At 41.6% G+C, this 14,291-nt stretch overlaps 1 protein-coding gene across 4 annotated transcripts in view; it reads left to right on the plus strand.

The window, feature by feature from the left end:
- DNAH1 (dynein axonemal heavy chain 1) overlaps positions 1-14,291 on the plus strand; it is a 234,667-nt gene that overhangs the window by 218,027 nt on the left and 2,349 nt on the right. For all 4 annotated transcript variants that reach the window (XM_042449836.1, XM_042449837.1, XM_042449839.1 and 1 more), the window contains 12 exons: positions 41-237; positions 471-615; positions 3,407-3,565; positions 5,103-5,234; positions 6,070-6,240; positions 6,491-6,670; positions 8,138-8,314; positions 10,671-10,841; positions 11,555-11,685; positions 11,939-12,083; positions 12,433-12,639; positions 13,935-14,169. In XM_042449836.1, the coding sequence (XP_042305770.1) occupies positions 41-237; positions 471-615; positions 3,407-3,565; positions 5,103-5,234; positions 6,070-6,240; positions 6,491-6,670; positions 8,138-8,314; positions 10,671-10,841; positions 11,555-11,685; positions 11,939-12,083; positions 12,433-12,639; positions 13,935-14,169 (2,050 nt within the window). The remainder of the gene's footprint in view (positions 1-40; positions 238-470; positions 616-3,406; positions 3,566-5,102; positions 5,235-6,069; positions 6,241-6,490; positions 6,671-8,137; positions 8,315-10,670; positions 10,842-11,554; positions 11,686-11,938; positions 12,084-12,432; positions 12,640-13,934; positions 14,170-14,291) is intronic.

Here is a 14,291-nt window from a genome sequence, read left to right on the forward strand (position 1 = left end):
TATTATCTTCCTACATCCTCTTTGTGGTTTCATCTTACAGGATGAGTGGCGATACCTCATTTCTGGTGGCGCTGTGAAGATCATGCAAGATAATCCAGCTCCTACCTGGTTATATGAAAGAGCATGGAATGATATCCTGGCCTTAACCAACCTGCCCAATTTTTCCCAATTTGCCAATGATTTTGTGTCAAATTTGTATGCTTTCCGAAAAATCTTTGACAGCGCTGAACCTCACAGGTAACTTTCCCTTCACCTCTTGGTATAATTACAGATACTGATGCTTCCTTGACCCAACCCCAACTCCAACCCCTATCCCACCCCATGCCAATAAAGAAAAACAGATGAAAAGGATAATTTTCCTCAGGAAATTTCCAGATATTTCCATCTGTTCTCTAGTCCTGCATGTGGAACCTTTTTGTGCATAATGCACCAAATGTATGTACCCGACATGGTCTATTTCTCTCTTCTAGGGAGCCTCTGCCTGGCATTTGGAACACCAAGCTGGATAGTTTCCAGAAGCTGCTGGTTCTGCGCTGTCTGCGAGGGGACAAAGTTACTAACGCAATGCAGGACTTTGTGGCTGCAAATTTGGGGCAGAGCTTTATCGAGCCACAGGTAGGAAGCCACTTTGAAACAGGTGTCTAGGGCAGAAAGGAAGCCCTCTACAGATGTGAAAATAGCTGATGTGTTGGCTTAGGCAATCAACTTGTGGTCTTTATTGTGTTTTTTCCATTCTGGCTGCGTTCAGTTGTAGCAACAATCTTATTCTTCTTTGTGGTCTCTGCAAATCACACAAATGGATTATTCTGCACTTGTGCAGTTAGCTTCAGAACCTTCTTGGAGATATTAGAGATGTTTTGGCAGTAGCCCTGCCCACTCTCCAACTGCTCCATTGGGCCAGTTTCCCACCTAAACCCTCAGTTCCTTTTGTCTGCCATGCTAGCAGCATTTAAGAACTCTGTCAGACTTTACAACTCGATTTGACAGGATCAATCTGCATTTTGATGGGAACATTTTAACATCGTGTTCATATTTTAAAACAAAATGCATATTTTCAAACAAAATGCTACAATTTTTTAAAGTATACAGAGAAGTGTATACTTTAATATGGATTTAAATTCTGAAGTAAAGTTGCTTAATGACAACTTCAACTGTGATTTCTTAGAGAGTCACGTACTTAAGTGTGAATTTAAATTCTGAGGTGCAGCTGTTTTAACGACAGCCAGCACTGTGATTTCTTAGACAATCACATACTTAAATGTAAATTTTAATTCTGAAGTAAAGTTGTTTTAACAGCAACTTGCCTTGCCTCTCATTGGCAAGGCCCTTGCCCTATTTATTTATTTTGATACAGTGGCTGCTCACCTCAATTTATGTGCTTGGCAGAGTCCCCCCTTTTTTTCTTCCCACTTACTCTTGAGGAGAAGTTTTTAAAATGATGCCTGCCTTACTGGCGCACTTGGCATACTCCCTTTGTAATCCCGAGGAAAAATTTTTTAAATGATGCCCACTTCCCTGGCATGCTTTTCACCTCTTATCTCTGAGGGAAAGTTATAAAACGGCCACTGGCCTTGCTTCTTTGCTTGGTTAGAGCCGCTCTTTTTCCTGAGGACAATCTGCCTCATGGCCATTCGTCTTGCTTTCATCATACTTCTGAGGAGGAGTTATTATTTGCTGCCTCAACTTCGGTCCTCACTGGTCCCTGGCTCTCTAGGGTCAAACCAATTTGATGGCATCATCATTGGTCCCTGATTCTCTGGGGCCAAACCAGCTGGCTTGCAGCCCAACGTTGATCCTCATCGGTCCCTGACTCTTCGGGGTCATACTGATTGGCTTCTAACCCTCGTCAGTCAATGATTCTTCGAATCAAACCGATTGGATGGCTGCTTGACTTCGATCTGCATCGGTCCCTGACTCTCCTGGATTTCCTGCATGGCAGGGGGTTGGACTGGATGGCCCTAGTGGTCTCTTCCAACTCTATGATTCTCTGATTCTATGATTCTCCAGAGTCATACCGATTGGCTTCTAGCCCAACTTTGACCCTCGTCAGTTCCTGACTCTCCGGGGTCAAACTGATTGGCTGGCTACACAACCTGGATCTTTATCCGTCCATGACTCTTTGGGATCAAACAGATTAGCTGGCAGCCCAACATGGATTCTTATCAATTTCTGACTCTCCAGGGTCATATCAATTGGCTTGCAGCCTGACTTCGACCCTCATCGGTCCCTGACTTTCTGGGGTCAAACCAATTGAATGGCTGCCCAATGTCAGTCTGCATTGGTCCCTGACTCCATAGTCATACCAACTGAATGGCAGCCTGACAGAGATCATCTCCAGAGTCTGTTCTGGGAGGGACTATTTTCTGGATATCAATGTCCCGACCTGTGCAACCTCGCATTGTTGCAAGCATTTGCCATTCATGTTGGCTTCAATTCATCTTTCAGATTAGACAATGTCTGTATGCCAGACCTTCTAGTTTGTTATTTCCCTTAACCTTACAGTAGTGAGCTTCCTTCGCTTTCATGCCACCTACCTATTCGGTAGCTTTGGCATAATCACCATTGACAACACACCTATGCTATTTGGGGGGGGGGGGGGGCGTTCCCTGACCTTAGTTTACACCTGCCATTTATTAAGGACCATCACAGTCTACCTACAGTCTTCGCAATATACGGTTAGCTGGCAAGCCTGTTTCCTGCCAATGGGCATGTTTTACCTCCATTGGTGACTGTTTCCACTATGTCTCACTATTGGATTTCTGCTTGACTCTGTAGAGTCATCATTTTAGTGGGATTCTCTGTCCTCATCTTTGCATGCCCTTGGGCTTCATTTCCCAGATGGTGTTTCTGTTTGGGGTCAATATGCCTTTCTTGTGTGGCATGGCACTCCCTCCTCCATTGACCAAAGGTTGTCAGTCGAATCCATTTGTGTGATTCGCAGAGACCATGAAGAAGAGGAACAGGTTGCTTACCTATAATGGTATTTCTTCAAGTGATCATCTACAAACTAACACAAATCTCACCTATCCTCCCCACACAGTTGTGCCCTGCCTCTCCTTTGGCCTGAGCTGCTACTGCTTGGCATCCATGGAACGGAGGGTTTAGGTGGGAAACTGGCCCAATAGGGCAGTTGGAGAATTGGGGGGGGGGGTCTACTGCCAAAATGCCTCTAGTATCTCCAAGAAGGTTCCAAAGCTAGCTGTGCAGACACAGAATACCCCATTTGTGTGAATTCACAGATGACCACTCAAAGAAATACCGTTACAGATAAGCAACCTGTCTTTCCCCACAAGTAAATGAAATCATTGGAAGGAGATGCAGTAGCCTTTGCCTATGTAAGCAGACTCTTTTTTTCTCTTGTGAACCACAAGTTCTTAACAGCAACATCCCCCTTTTCCTCTTTTAGACTGCAAACCTCTCTGTAGTATTTAAGGAGTCTGCTGCAACCACCCCGCTGATCTTCGTCCTCTCTCCAGGCACAGACCCAGCTGCTGATCTCTACAAATTTGCTGAAGAAATGAAGTTTTCCAAGAAGCTATCTGCCATTTCTCTTGGCCAAGGACAAGTAAGAGCCCAGAGCAAAGCTTACTGTGGAGTGTTTAGTCTTCAGGGTGCTTTCCATCTAAGTGGAAAAGCTTGGGATGTGATCAATTCCACCAATGGGCTTTCAAGTAGAGAAGGGGAATTTGACTAAGGCAGACATTGAATATAGCAATTCCCCAACACTCAAGAGCACTGTCTAGCAGCTCTCCAAGGACCTGAAAAAACAAACCCTGGCCACAGTCCTCTATGGCTCAGTGTAGAGTACTGTAATAGGTCCACTTGTGGACCTATGCTACGATGAGCCATATACATCAGCATCCCCTGCTTCTATACATCATGGGGAGTGGGCAGGTTCACAGAAAAATCTGGCTATGTCCCCATAGTCAGACATGAAATGATTATATCAATGCTGAGACATCTGGAAGACCCTGACAGATCTCATTGCTGATGTCATCATTTCATGTCTGGTTATTTCACATCATTTCTGTATTCCTATCTACCTTCCATGAGTTATGGAATTACAGTGCAGGGACCTTCAAGCTATTCAATATATCCAGGGCTTTTGGCCCTGCAGAGGCCGAAAAAAGACACATACACATATAAGGGAAATTTATATGTGCATATGTTCTTAAGATGCCAGCCATTGGCCATCTGGAGTACTAAGTTCCACCATTCTGTCTCCTTGGATGATCTCAGACATGGCTCACATCATTTCAGACACATCTTTGCTAACATCAGAACTAGGAACTGGCAAACAGGATCACAGATTTCTTAATTTTTGTTCCTAGTCCTCAGGTCCTGTTAGAGAAAAAGATCTTTGGGATGGTTGATGTCTCTTGTTACCGGTGGTTCTGGACTGGTACCAACTGGAACAGATGCAGTCTTCTCAGCTACTCAGGATCAAAGTAACTTCCACACAGATTTTCACTCAAATGAGGATTTATTGACTTTGTTGCTATTTACACAATGCACAGCAAGCTACTATACATCTATTCTCTTTCAGAGTCCATGCTAGAGAAAAAAACTTGAACATGACATCAGTCTTTGTTCTCTCAAAAGATCAACTTTCCCACCAAGTGGACACACCTCTTTCCCATGAAGTCACCATACTACACAAAAGCATAACAATAATACATTTTGTTTATATTATGTCTCAGCCAATGACCTTGAAGACTTGCTCTTCCAGGCCTAGACTTTCTGGCCTTCAACAGGAACCATTTTAAACCTTAGTTAACCATTGACACATCTGAACATTTTCAATACAAATTAGAAATATATTTTAACAGGTCAATATTGACAAAGGGTGCATCTACACTGTAGAAATAATGCAGTTTCATAACTCTACCCATAGGATCCTGAGATATATAGTTTTGTCAGGACCTTATAAAACTATATATCCCAGGATTTAATAGCATGGAGCTCTCCAGCATTTAAAATGGTGTCAAACTTCATTCTTTCTACAGTGCAGATACACCTAAAGGGATACAGTAATAGATATGAGGGGTGTATGTATAACTGAAGAATTGTGGTTGGTTGTATAATTCTGTTTTACTTCTTAGGGCCCCCGAGCAGAAGCCATGATGCGCAATGGTATGGAGCGTGGGAAGTGGATCTTCTTTCAGAATTGCCACCTGGCTCCAAGCTGGATGCCTTCTTTGGAGAGATTAATTGAAGGCATCAACCCTGACAAGGTGGGTGAAAAAAAGATTTGTACTTAAATGTTGATTCTTGCCCTCATCAGTAACTGGTTATGCTAGATATTTTTAGGGGAAGGATTGTGCCCCTTCACCTAGGTACAAAGACTCCACTCAGATTCTGCCTGTCTTGTCCAGGGGTGAAGACAGTCCACTTTTAGGAAAAGGAGAATATCAGTAACTACCTGTCTTCCTTCATTCACTGTTTCCCAATAGTTTGAATTCCCAACAGAAACAAAACAATAAAGTACAGTCAACCCTTGACTTTCCCAGGGATTAGGGGCACAAGACCCCCATGAAAGTATTTGATTATGGGGACATAGCCAGACATTTCTCCAATCCCTCCCCCCACTCTCCACCAGGCATGGAATGGCCATTGAGGGGGAGCGGACAGGACTTCACCAGCTCTACAGTAGGTCTGGGAAGGGTGATGAATGATTCCATATGTGGAACTACTACATAACTATGCTTTGTTGAGTCATGTTGGATTGCAGGCTATATCTGGGTGATTTCCTAAGAGTAAAGTACAGTTTTAATGCAGGATATATTGAAAGTTCAAAGTGGTTGCAAGATCTCCTTAGCAGAAATTATTCATAGAATCATAGAGTTGGAAGAGACCACAAGAACCATCCAGTCCAACCCCTTGCCGTGCAGGAACTCTCAATCAAAGCATACCCAGCTTGTTTCCTCCTTCTACAACCTTACCCCCTAAATATCATAGCTTATTTTTATTAATGATGGAAGAACATTTCTCAGGTGGGAGGGGAAAGGGGCTCTTCAGTAGAAATGTTGCTGCTAAAGAGGACATGCTGGATAACATTTCTTGGTCCAGGTGCACCGAGACTTCCGGCTTTGGCTCACCAGTTTGCCTAGTAACAAGTTCCCAGTGTCCATCCTCCAGAATGGATCCAAGATGACCATTGAACCCCCTCGAGGAGTGAAGGCCAATCTGCTGAAGTCATATAGTGGTCTGAGCAATGACTTCTTGCAGTCCTGCAGCAAGGTGAGAGAGCCCTTTCCCTCCATCCACCTTCAGGCAGCTCTCTGCCCTTACCAGCTTTTTCTGATTTCGTCAAAGAAACTTTTGGCTGTCACCTTTTTAATCAACCCAAAATGGACTTCCCCACTCTTCCCCACAGTCACTGTGCCTCTACACTGGGATTAATACAGACACACACCCCATCTTAACATTTTAGCCTGTAACATTTTAAAAACATACAAGCTTTTACCAATATTATATCTATGCCTTGCAGTGTTCAGAGTTCAAGTCCTTGCTCCTCTCACTTTGCCTCTTCCATGGGAATGCCTTGGAAAGAAGGAAGTTTGGGCCACTGGGGTTCAACATTCCTTATGAGTTCACAGACGGAGACTTGCGCATCTGCGTCAGCCAGCTAAAGATGTTTCTGGATGAATATGAAGACATCCCTTACAAGGTGGGATTCTGGTGCAAGCAAAGTGTGTACTGGGGAATACCGAGCCCTTTCATGCTACACTATTAGAGCACTATGATTCCACCGTAAAAGCCATGCCTGCATCCTATGGAATCCTGGGAACCCTGTTTGTAGAGTTTATTGTTGTTGTTGTTGTATTTATACTCTGCTTTTTAGACATGCTTTCAGAATGGCTTACAAATTGTTCATTAGACAGGATAATTGTGTAGTATGAAAGGGCCCTTGCAAATACAAGCTTAGTAATGAAAAGGACTGAGTGAATGTTTGAATGTCAAAATATTCAGTGAGTGGGAGTTCACTTCTAGTATTATTAAGAATATTGTTAAATGGCATGGAATTCAATAATTATGTTTGGCTGTAAACATTTACCTTCATTTTTTTCTGGATTTCTTAAGAAAGCATCAGAATAACTTACTGGAGCAAAATAGGCCTCCTTTGCCTTGCTCTGTGAGAAGGTATCTTGACATTTTACACCATCATTTTTCTTAGTGTATGAAAGCAACTCTCCCTCCTCCACATACACCAGATTTTGGGCCCCATATGCCCAATGGTACTTTATAGTGTAGTGGTTCCCAAACTTTGCTCCTCTTGATGTTTTGGACTTCAATTTCCTGACTACTGGCCTAGCTGACTAGAGCATCTGGGAGTTGGAAATCCAAAATACCCGGAGAACCAAAGTTTCGGCATGGAATGCAATTGGCTATTTTCCCATCTTCTCCCTTCATAACCTGTTTTAGACTTATAGGTGTCCCTCCTCAAACTGGATAATCATTTTTTGGTTCTGAAAAAAGGATCCGCACAGGCCCAAAGCAATTCAGTCCATTCCTGTCCAAAATGGCTGATCTTTTGTGGGCTAACTGTTCTTTGAGGTTGAGGCAGGGTGTCAGTACTGCACATTATTCCAGATGGTCATCTGAGCCTTTCAAGTGCTTTTTGAGATGAACAAAGGAAACAAGAAAAGTCCCAGTATGCTCAGAGAAGCATTCCCTGCTCTACACACACACACACACACACACACACACTGGGATACTGAGATTCAAGCCAAGGATAGCTTTTTGTGGCTTTTTCAGGCTATGTGGCCATGTTCTAGAAGAGTTTCTTCCTGATGTTTTGCCAGCATCTGTGGCTGGCATCTTCAGAGAATTTCTCTGAAGATACCAGCCACAGATGCTGGCGAAACGTCAGGAAGAAACTCTTTTAGAACATGACCACATAGCCTGAAAAAGCCACAAAAAACAATGAAAGCCTTCAACTTCACTCAAGCCAAGGACTTTGTTTTCAACTGGTTCCCAATGATTGACTATTAAGCATCATTTGCCTGATTTTCATACCATTTATTGTGATGGTGCTTTTTTTGATGTGTACTCAGTTTTATTGTCAGCAGTCTAAAGGCAGGTGGCATTAATTTTTTAAAAAAAGAAATGACTTCTTTGCCCTGGTTCTTTGTAGGTTTTGAAGTATACCGCTGGTGAGATTAACTACGGAGGCAGGGTGACGGATGACTGGGACAGACGCTGCATCATGAATATTTTAGAAGATTTCTATAACCCCGATGTTCTAACTCCAGACCATTGTTACTCAGAATCTGGCATCTACAAGCAGATTAGTACCACTTATGATCTTGTTGTAAGTAGAAGAAAATAGAAAGCACACACTGAACTGTACAAAAAGTCCAGTTAGTCTGACATCAATACCAGGGAAGATTCTAGAGCAGATCATTAAACAGTGAGTCTGTGAACATCTAGAGGGCAATGCCATAATCACAAAAAGTCAACATGGGTTTCAGAGAAACAAGTCATGCCAGATAAACCTGGATCTATTTTTTTGATAAAATTACTAGCTTGTTAGATGAAGGGAATGCTGTGGATATAGTATATCTTGATTTCAGTAAGGTCTTTGACAAAGTTCCCCATGATATTCTTGCAAACAACCTTGTAAAATGTGGGCTAGACAAAGTAACTGTTACATGGATTTGTAACTGGTTGACCGACCGAACGCAAAGGGTGCTCAACAATGGCTCCTTTTCACCCTGGAGAGAAGTGACCAGTGGGGTCCCACAGGGCTCTGTCCTGGACCCAGTGCTATTCAACATCTTCATCAGTGACCTGGATAGCAGAATTGGGGGTATACTTTTTGCAGATGACACCAAATTAGGAGGAATAGCTAATACTCCTGAGGACAGGATCAAAATTCAAAATGACATGAATAGACTAGAAAGCTGGACCAAAGCTAACAAAATGAAATTCAACACTGCACTTACGGCGAAAAAAATGAAATGCACAGATATAGGATGGGGGACACATGGCTGAATGAAACTACGTGTAAAAGGGAGTCCAAGTAGACCACAAGTTGAACCTGAGTCAACAGTGTGATGCGGCAGCTAAAAAGGCCAATGCAATTTTAGGCTGCGTCAATAAAAGTATAGTGTCTAGATCAAGAGAAGTAATAGTGCCACTATATTCTGCTTTGGTCAGGCCCCACCTGGAATATTGTGTCCAGTTCTGGGCACCAAAATTAAAAAAGGATATCGACAAACTGGAGCATGTCCAAAGGAGTTGGAAGAGACCACTAGGGCTATCCAGTCCAACCCCCTGCCATGCAGGAACTCTCAATCAAAGCATCCCCGACAGATGGCCATCCAGCCTGTGTTTAAAGACCTCCAAAGAAGGAGACTCCACCACACTCTGAGGGAGTTTGTTGCACTGTCAAACAGCCCTGACTGTCAGAAAGTTCTTCCTAATGTTGAGGTGGAATCACTTTTCTTGCAGTTTGCATCCATTGTTCCGCATTCTAGTCTCTGGAGCAGCAGAAAACAAGCTTGCTCCCTCCTCAATATGACATCCCTTCAAATATTTAAACAGGGCTATCATATCACCCCTTAAACTTTTTTTCTCCAGGCTAAACATACCCAGCTCCCTAAGGCGATCCTCATAGGGCATGGTTTCCAGACCCTTCACCGTTTTAGTCGCCCTCCTTTGGACACACTCCAGTTTCTTTCGTCATAGGGCATGGTTTCCAGACACTTCACCATTTTAGTTGTTTTTGTTTTCCAGTGGAAGGGAACAGGACCATCTAGCTCCCTGCCCAGAAAGTTGAGTGATACTGTAGAGTAAGGGTGAGCAACTGCAGAAGAGTAGGGGGCCTTATTATCCTCCCTTGATAACTTGGAGGGCTGTACTCCCTCCCACAAAAAATGCAACTTTTTGCACTCAAATACCATCTGTGGGACAAGGGGAGCATTTTCACTGTGTTTTAGAGCCTTCCTGGGTCATTTTGGGCCCGGGACCTTTAGTTTTTCAGAAAAATCTTTCTTGGGACTAAATTGGCAGAGGGGTAACCAAAAACATGGTGACAATGCCCCCCGCACCTCCTAAAGAGCATTTTCAAGATAACTTTTTTAATGCAAAAAAGGTTTAAATTTTTGTTTGGTCCCTGAGGGTTAAAGCCCCCTTCCAAAACATTTTGGAAATGCCCTTCTCACTCTTTGGAAGGCTTTGGGAGCATTTTCTGGAAAGAAATGGGGGACCTCTGAAGGCCACAGAAATGACGCTTGGGCCACACTTTGTCCATCCCTGCTATAGAGGGAGTTTTTACACAGTGGCCATTTGTCTAAAAAGGATCTAAGCTGTACCCAGCAGCCATGTGGCTATGGAGCGAGGAACAAGTTGTTACTTGTTACAAGGACAGTGGGGGGATACTGATTTATAAATTATTAATGTTAAGTAATGAGGTACTAGATACATTCTTGTGCAACATCCAAAAATTATACTGTTGTAATTTCCATTTACTCAAGCATAAGTCACCAAGAAAATTCAAGCTTTGAGTTTTTCAATATTAATGAGACTGCAAAGGCAAGAAACTGTGTGAAATCTGTATTACTGCTGTTCCTGACACCATTTCTCTCTTCTTTCTATTTTTTCTATGACTTTGGAAATTTGAAAGATATTCTTCCTTGTTCTGATGCTGATTTTTTTCTCCATAGGGATACCTCCAGTACATCAAGAGCCTCCCGCTCAATGACATGCCTGAGATATTTGGACTGCACGACAATGCTAACATCACTTTTGCTCAGAATGAGACATATGCATTGCTTGGAGCCATTATTCAACTGCAGCCAAAGACATCAACGGCAGGAGGCCGAAGCAGGGAGGAGGTTTGTTAGCTTGTTACCGGCATGGCACAGACACACCCATTTACTGCAAAACATTTTTTTAACAAACAGCACTATCTGTTTCACTGTCTGCTTCATAGTTCCACAGGAAAGCAGAAAAGGTGCAGAATGTCACACTGGGTATGAAATGAAGCTTCCTAGGAATTGTTTTTGTAGGTCTACGAGTTTCTAGTCCTTAAGTTATGGCTGAAAATGTATAGGCAATTATTTCTGGAGTTGCAGCCAGAAGAATTAAGAGAATAATATTTCCAGGGGATGAAGGCAGATATTCATTGTCTACCATAGCCCTTGGTCACAATTAAAATGATACAGAATTATTTATACAAAATAATTGAAATGCTTAATTAGTATAATTTATCTTAGATTTCAGTACTTCTTTCTGCCAATTTGGAATGCCCAGATTCAGTGTATTATTTTTTACTAAAGCCACACATACCCCTGGTTATAGACTTCCTCTGCTGTGTGAAGATCTCCAGAAAGCTAGATAATAGAACACTCAGGTTACTGTCACTAGACTAGAGCAAGGTGGCAGTTTAGCTTACATGAACCTTCAAGTCCAATTGCAATTAAATTTTGTGTGGAAGCTGGGAGCTTATGATGTACTTTTTTCTAAAGCAAGTCACCTTTCTCTCAACCAATATATAAATAGGTTCACTCTAATTTCTGTGTATGTGTCCTTTCAATCCATTTTCTAGATTGTTGAGGAGACCTCAAAAGACATATTGAATAAGGTGCCTAAGCCTATTGACCTGCATGAAGTAATGCTAAAATACCCTGTACTCTATGAGGAGTCCATGAATACTGTTTTGGCACAAGAGGTGATCAGGTACAGGTTCTACTATGACTCATATCTCTGCCTTTCACTCTCTGCAGTGTGCTAATTCAAAGAGCAGGTACTAGGGAAATAGATGGGGAGAAGGTGGAACTGGAGGCAGGTATGTTTAATGAGGCACAAACTGCCTTGCAGTCACAAATCATTTGCTTTGCCTACACAAAATATAAACTTATCTACACGTTAAGATAGTAGAAATATAGAAGGAAGAATCACACTAGTTTATTGGCTTGCTTTGGTTTCTCAGATATAATCGTCTGCTGGAAGTAATTGCAGCGAGTTTAAAGGATCTGCTCAAAGCTCTCAAAGGCCTTGTGGTAATGTCATCCCAGCTGGAACTGATGTCCAATAGTTTGTACAACAATTCTGTCCCAGAGATGTGGAACAATAAGGTACATATGATGGTGAATCAGTATTTTTAAAGTTGCAGAAATTTAGATGTGTGATATGAAAATGCCTCTGCTTCATTTGTCTGCTGTGATGATTAGTCGCTTCATAAGCAATATCAAAACATGCTGAAACTTCACAGATGTAGAAACGGATCAGAGCCAACTGTCTGAGCACTTGCTGCTTGTAGAAATCTGGAATCATAGATTTTGAACCAATTACCTGAATTTTACATTTTATTAGAAATGCTAACGTTGTAACTATAGTACTTTGAATTGTTCATGGATACTTAACAAACTTAATTTAAAGGCCCATCTCTATGAAGACTGCTCTTGAATCTTTCTTTCCCCACAGGCGTACCCATCCCTAAAGCCCTTGGCCTCCTGGGTAAATGATCTATTGCTGCGCATTGAATTCTTGCAGAAGTGGATTGCTAAGGGGATACCACCAGTGTTCTGGATAAGCGGGTTCTTCTTTCCCCAGGCCTTTTTAACAGGAACACTACAGAATTTTGCCAGGAAGTCTGTCATATCCATAGATACCATCTCTTTTGATTTTAAGGTCAGTGAATCAGATTTTTTTAAGCTGAGTGACACATATCCACTATCTATTTCACTAAAACCCCAAACATCAAAAGCTGCTCTGCTAACCAATCATGGCTCCCTATTACAGTTAAACAGCTGCCAAGCATCTACCATCCAGTGAATTTTGTTAAAGGGTAATAATGTCAGCATAATATGTATAGGCAGACTGACTGTTCTCTTATTGTTCTGTATTGGGAGATTTTTGTTTTGTACTTTTACGTGGTAAATAATTGATTTTCATTGCCTAGTAAATAATAAATACAAAGTTTCAATTGATACACATATATCCAGTTGTTCTTCTTATCCTTACTTCCTGTCTTCAAAAAGATTCTTTGTGTTGCCTTTTATTCTTTTGTTTGCTTCTTGCAAATAATTCTATATACAACCTCTTTCCTGAAAAAAATAAAACTATAACATTTTTCTTTTTTACACAGTTGTATATCCACATGTATTCTCCAAATTCTATCTTATAATGGTGTATAACCTTGTTTTCTTTCCCGAAAATATTTCTGTTCCTGGTCCACACATTTTCTTATTCTTATTCTATATAACATTTATAAACCAGGTTTTTGTCCAAACACCATCTTTTTTCCAAGAATGTCATTATTTGCCTCCATTCTTTTTCCATTTTATCTTTCTTTTTATCTTCTAATGCACATGAGAGTATATCTAATTGTCTAATTTCATCCAATTTCCATAACCATTCATCTATTTGTACACTGGTGCCTCGGGATACGAAATGATCGGGTTACGAAATTTCCGGGATACGAAAAAGTTGGATTGGAAAAAACTGTTTCGGGTTACGAAATATTTTTCGGGTTACGAAATTCATTTCGGCGCGAAATTCAAATGCTATAGGCTTTCCAGTGCTAACGGAAAGCCTTTTCGGGTTACGAAATTTTCGGGTTACGAAAGGAATGGCGGAACGAATTAATTTCGTAACCCGAGGTAGCAGTGTAGTTTCTCCTTTGATTTCCAATATTTAGCTATAATCATTCTAGCAAGTTACCATATATAGAATAATTCTCCATAATCTCCTCTCGTCCTCTGCCTTTAAGAAAAAAGTCATGTTTAGTAAATATAATTCTGTTTTTTCTTGTATTTTATATCAGATATTTGCTGTATTATTTTATGTATATCCTCCCAAAATTCTTTTACCTTTTCACACTTCCACCACATGTGGATCATCGTTCCTTTTTCTTTTTGGCAGTTCCAGCAGCTATTTTGTTTTGTACTTTTGTGAGAACTTGCTTTTTCATCTTCACAATGTAGGTGATGAATCAACCGGTGCATGACCTAACCCAGCGGCCTAATGAGGGATGTTATATCCATGGTTTATTTCTGGAAGGGGCTCGGTGGGATCCCATTTTATGTCAGCTCACAGAATCACGGCCCAAGGAGCTGTACACAGAGATGGCAGTTCTGTGGTTAGTGCCTGTGCCCAACCGCAAGCCTCCAGCCACAGGCATCTATCTCTGCCCTATCTACAAGACACTCACGCGGGCAGGTAAGCATTGCCTTTATCTCAAATTTTTAGGAGGAAGATTGGGGGAAAGGATTGCTTTAAAGGCCAAAATTTTGCAGGAATATTCCTAGAGGTTTATTAGATTCTAAAACAATTGTTTTTGT

This window comes from Sceloporus undulatus, chromosome 2 (genome assembly GCF_019175285.1).
Source record: "Sceloporus undulatus isolate JIND9_A2432 ecotype Alabama chromosome 2, SceUnd_v1.1, whole genome shotgun sequence".
NCBI lineage: Eukaryota > Metazoa > Chordata > Lepidosauria > Squamata > Phrynosomatidae > Sceloporus > Sceloporus undulatus.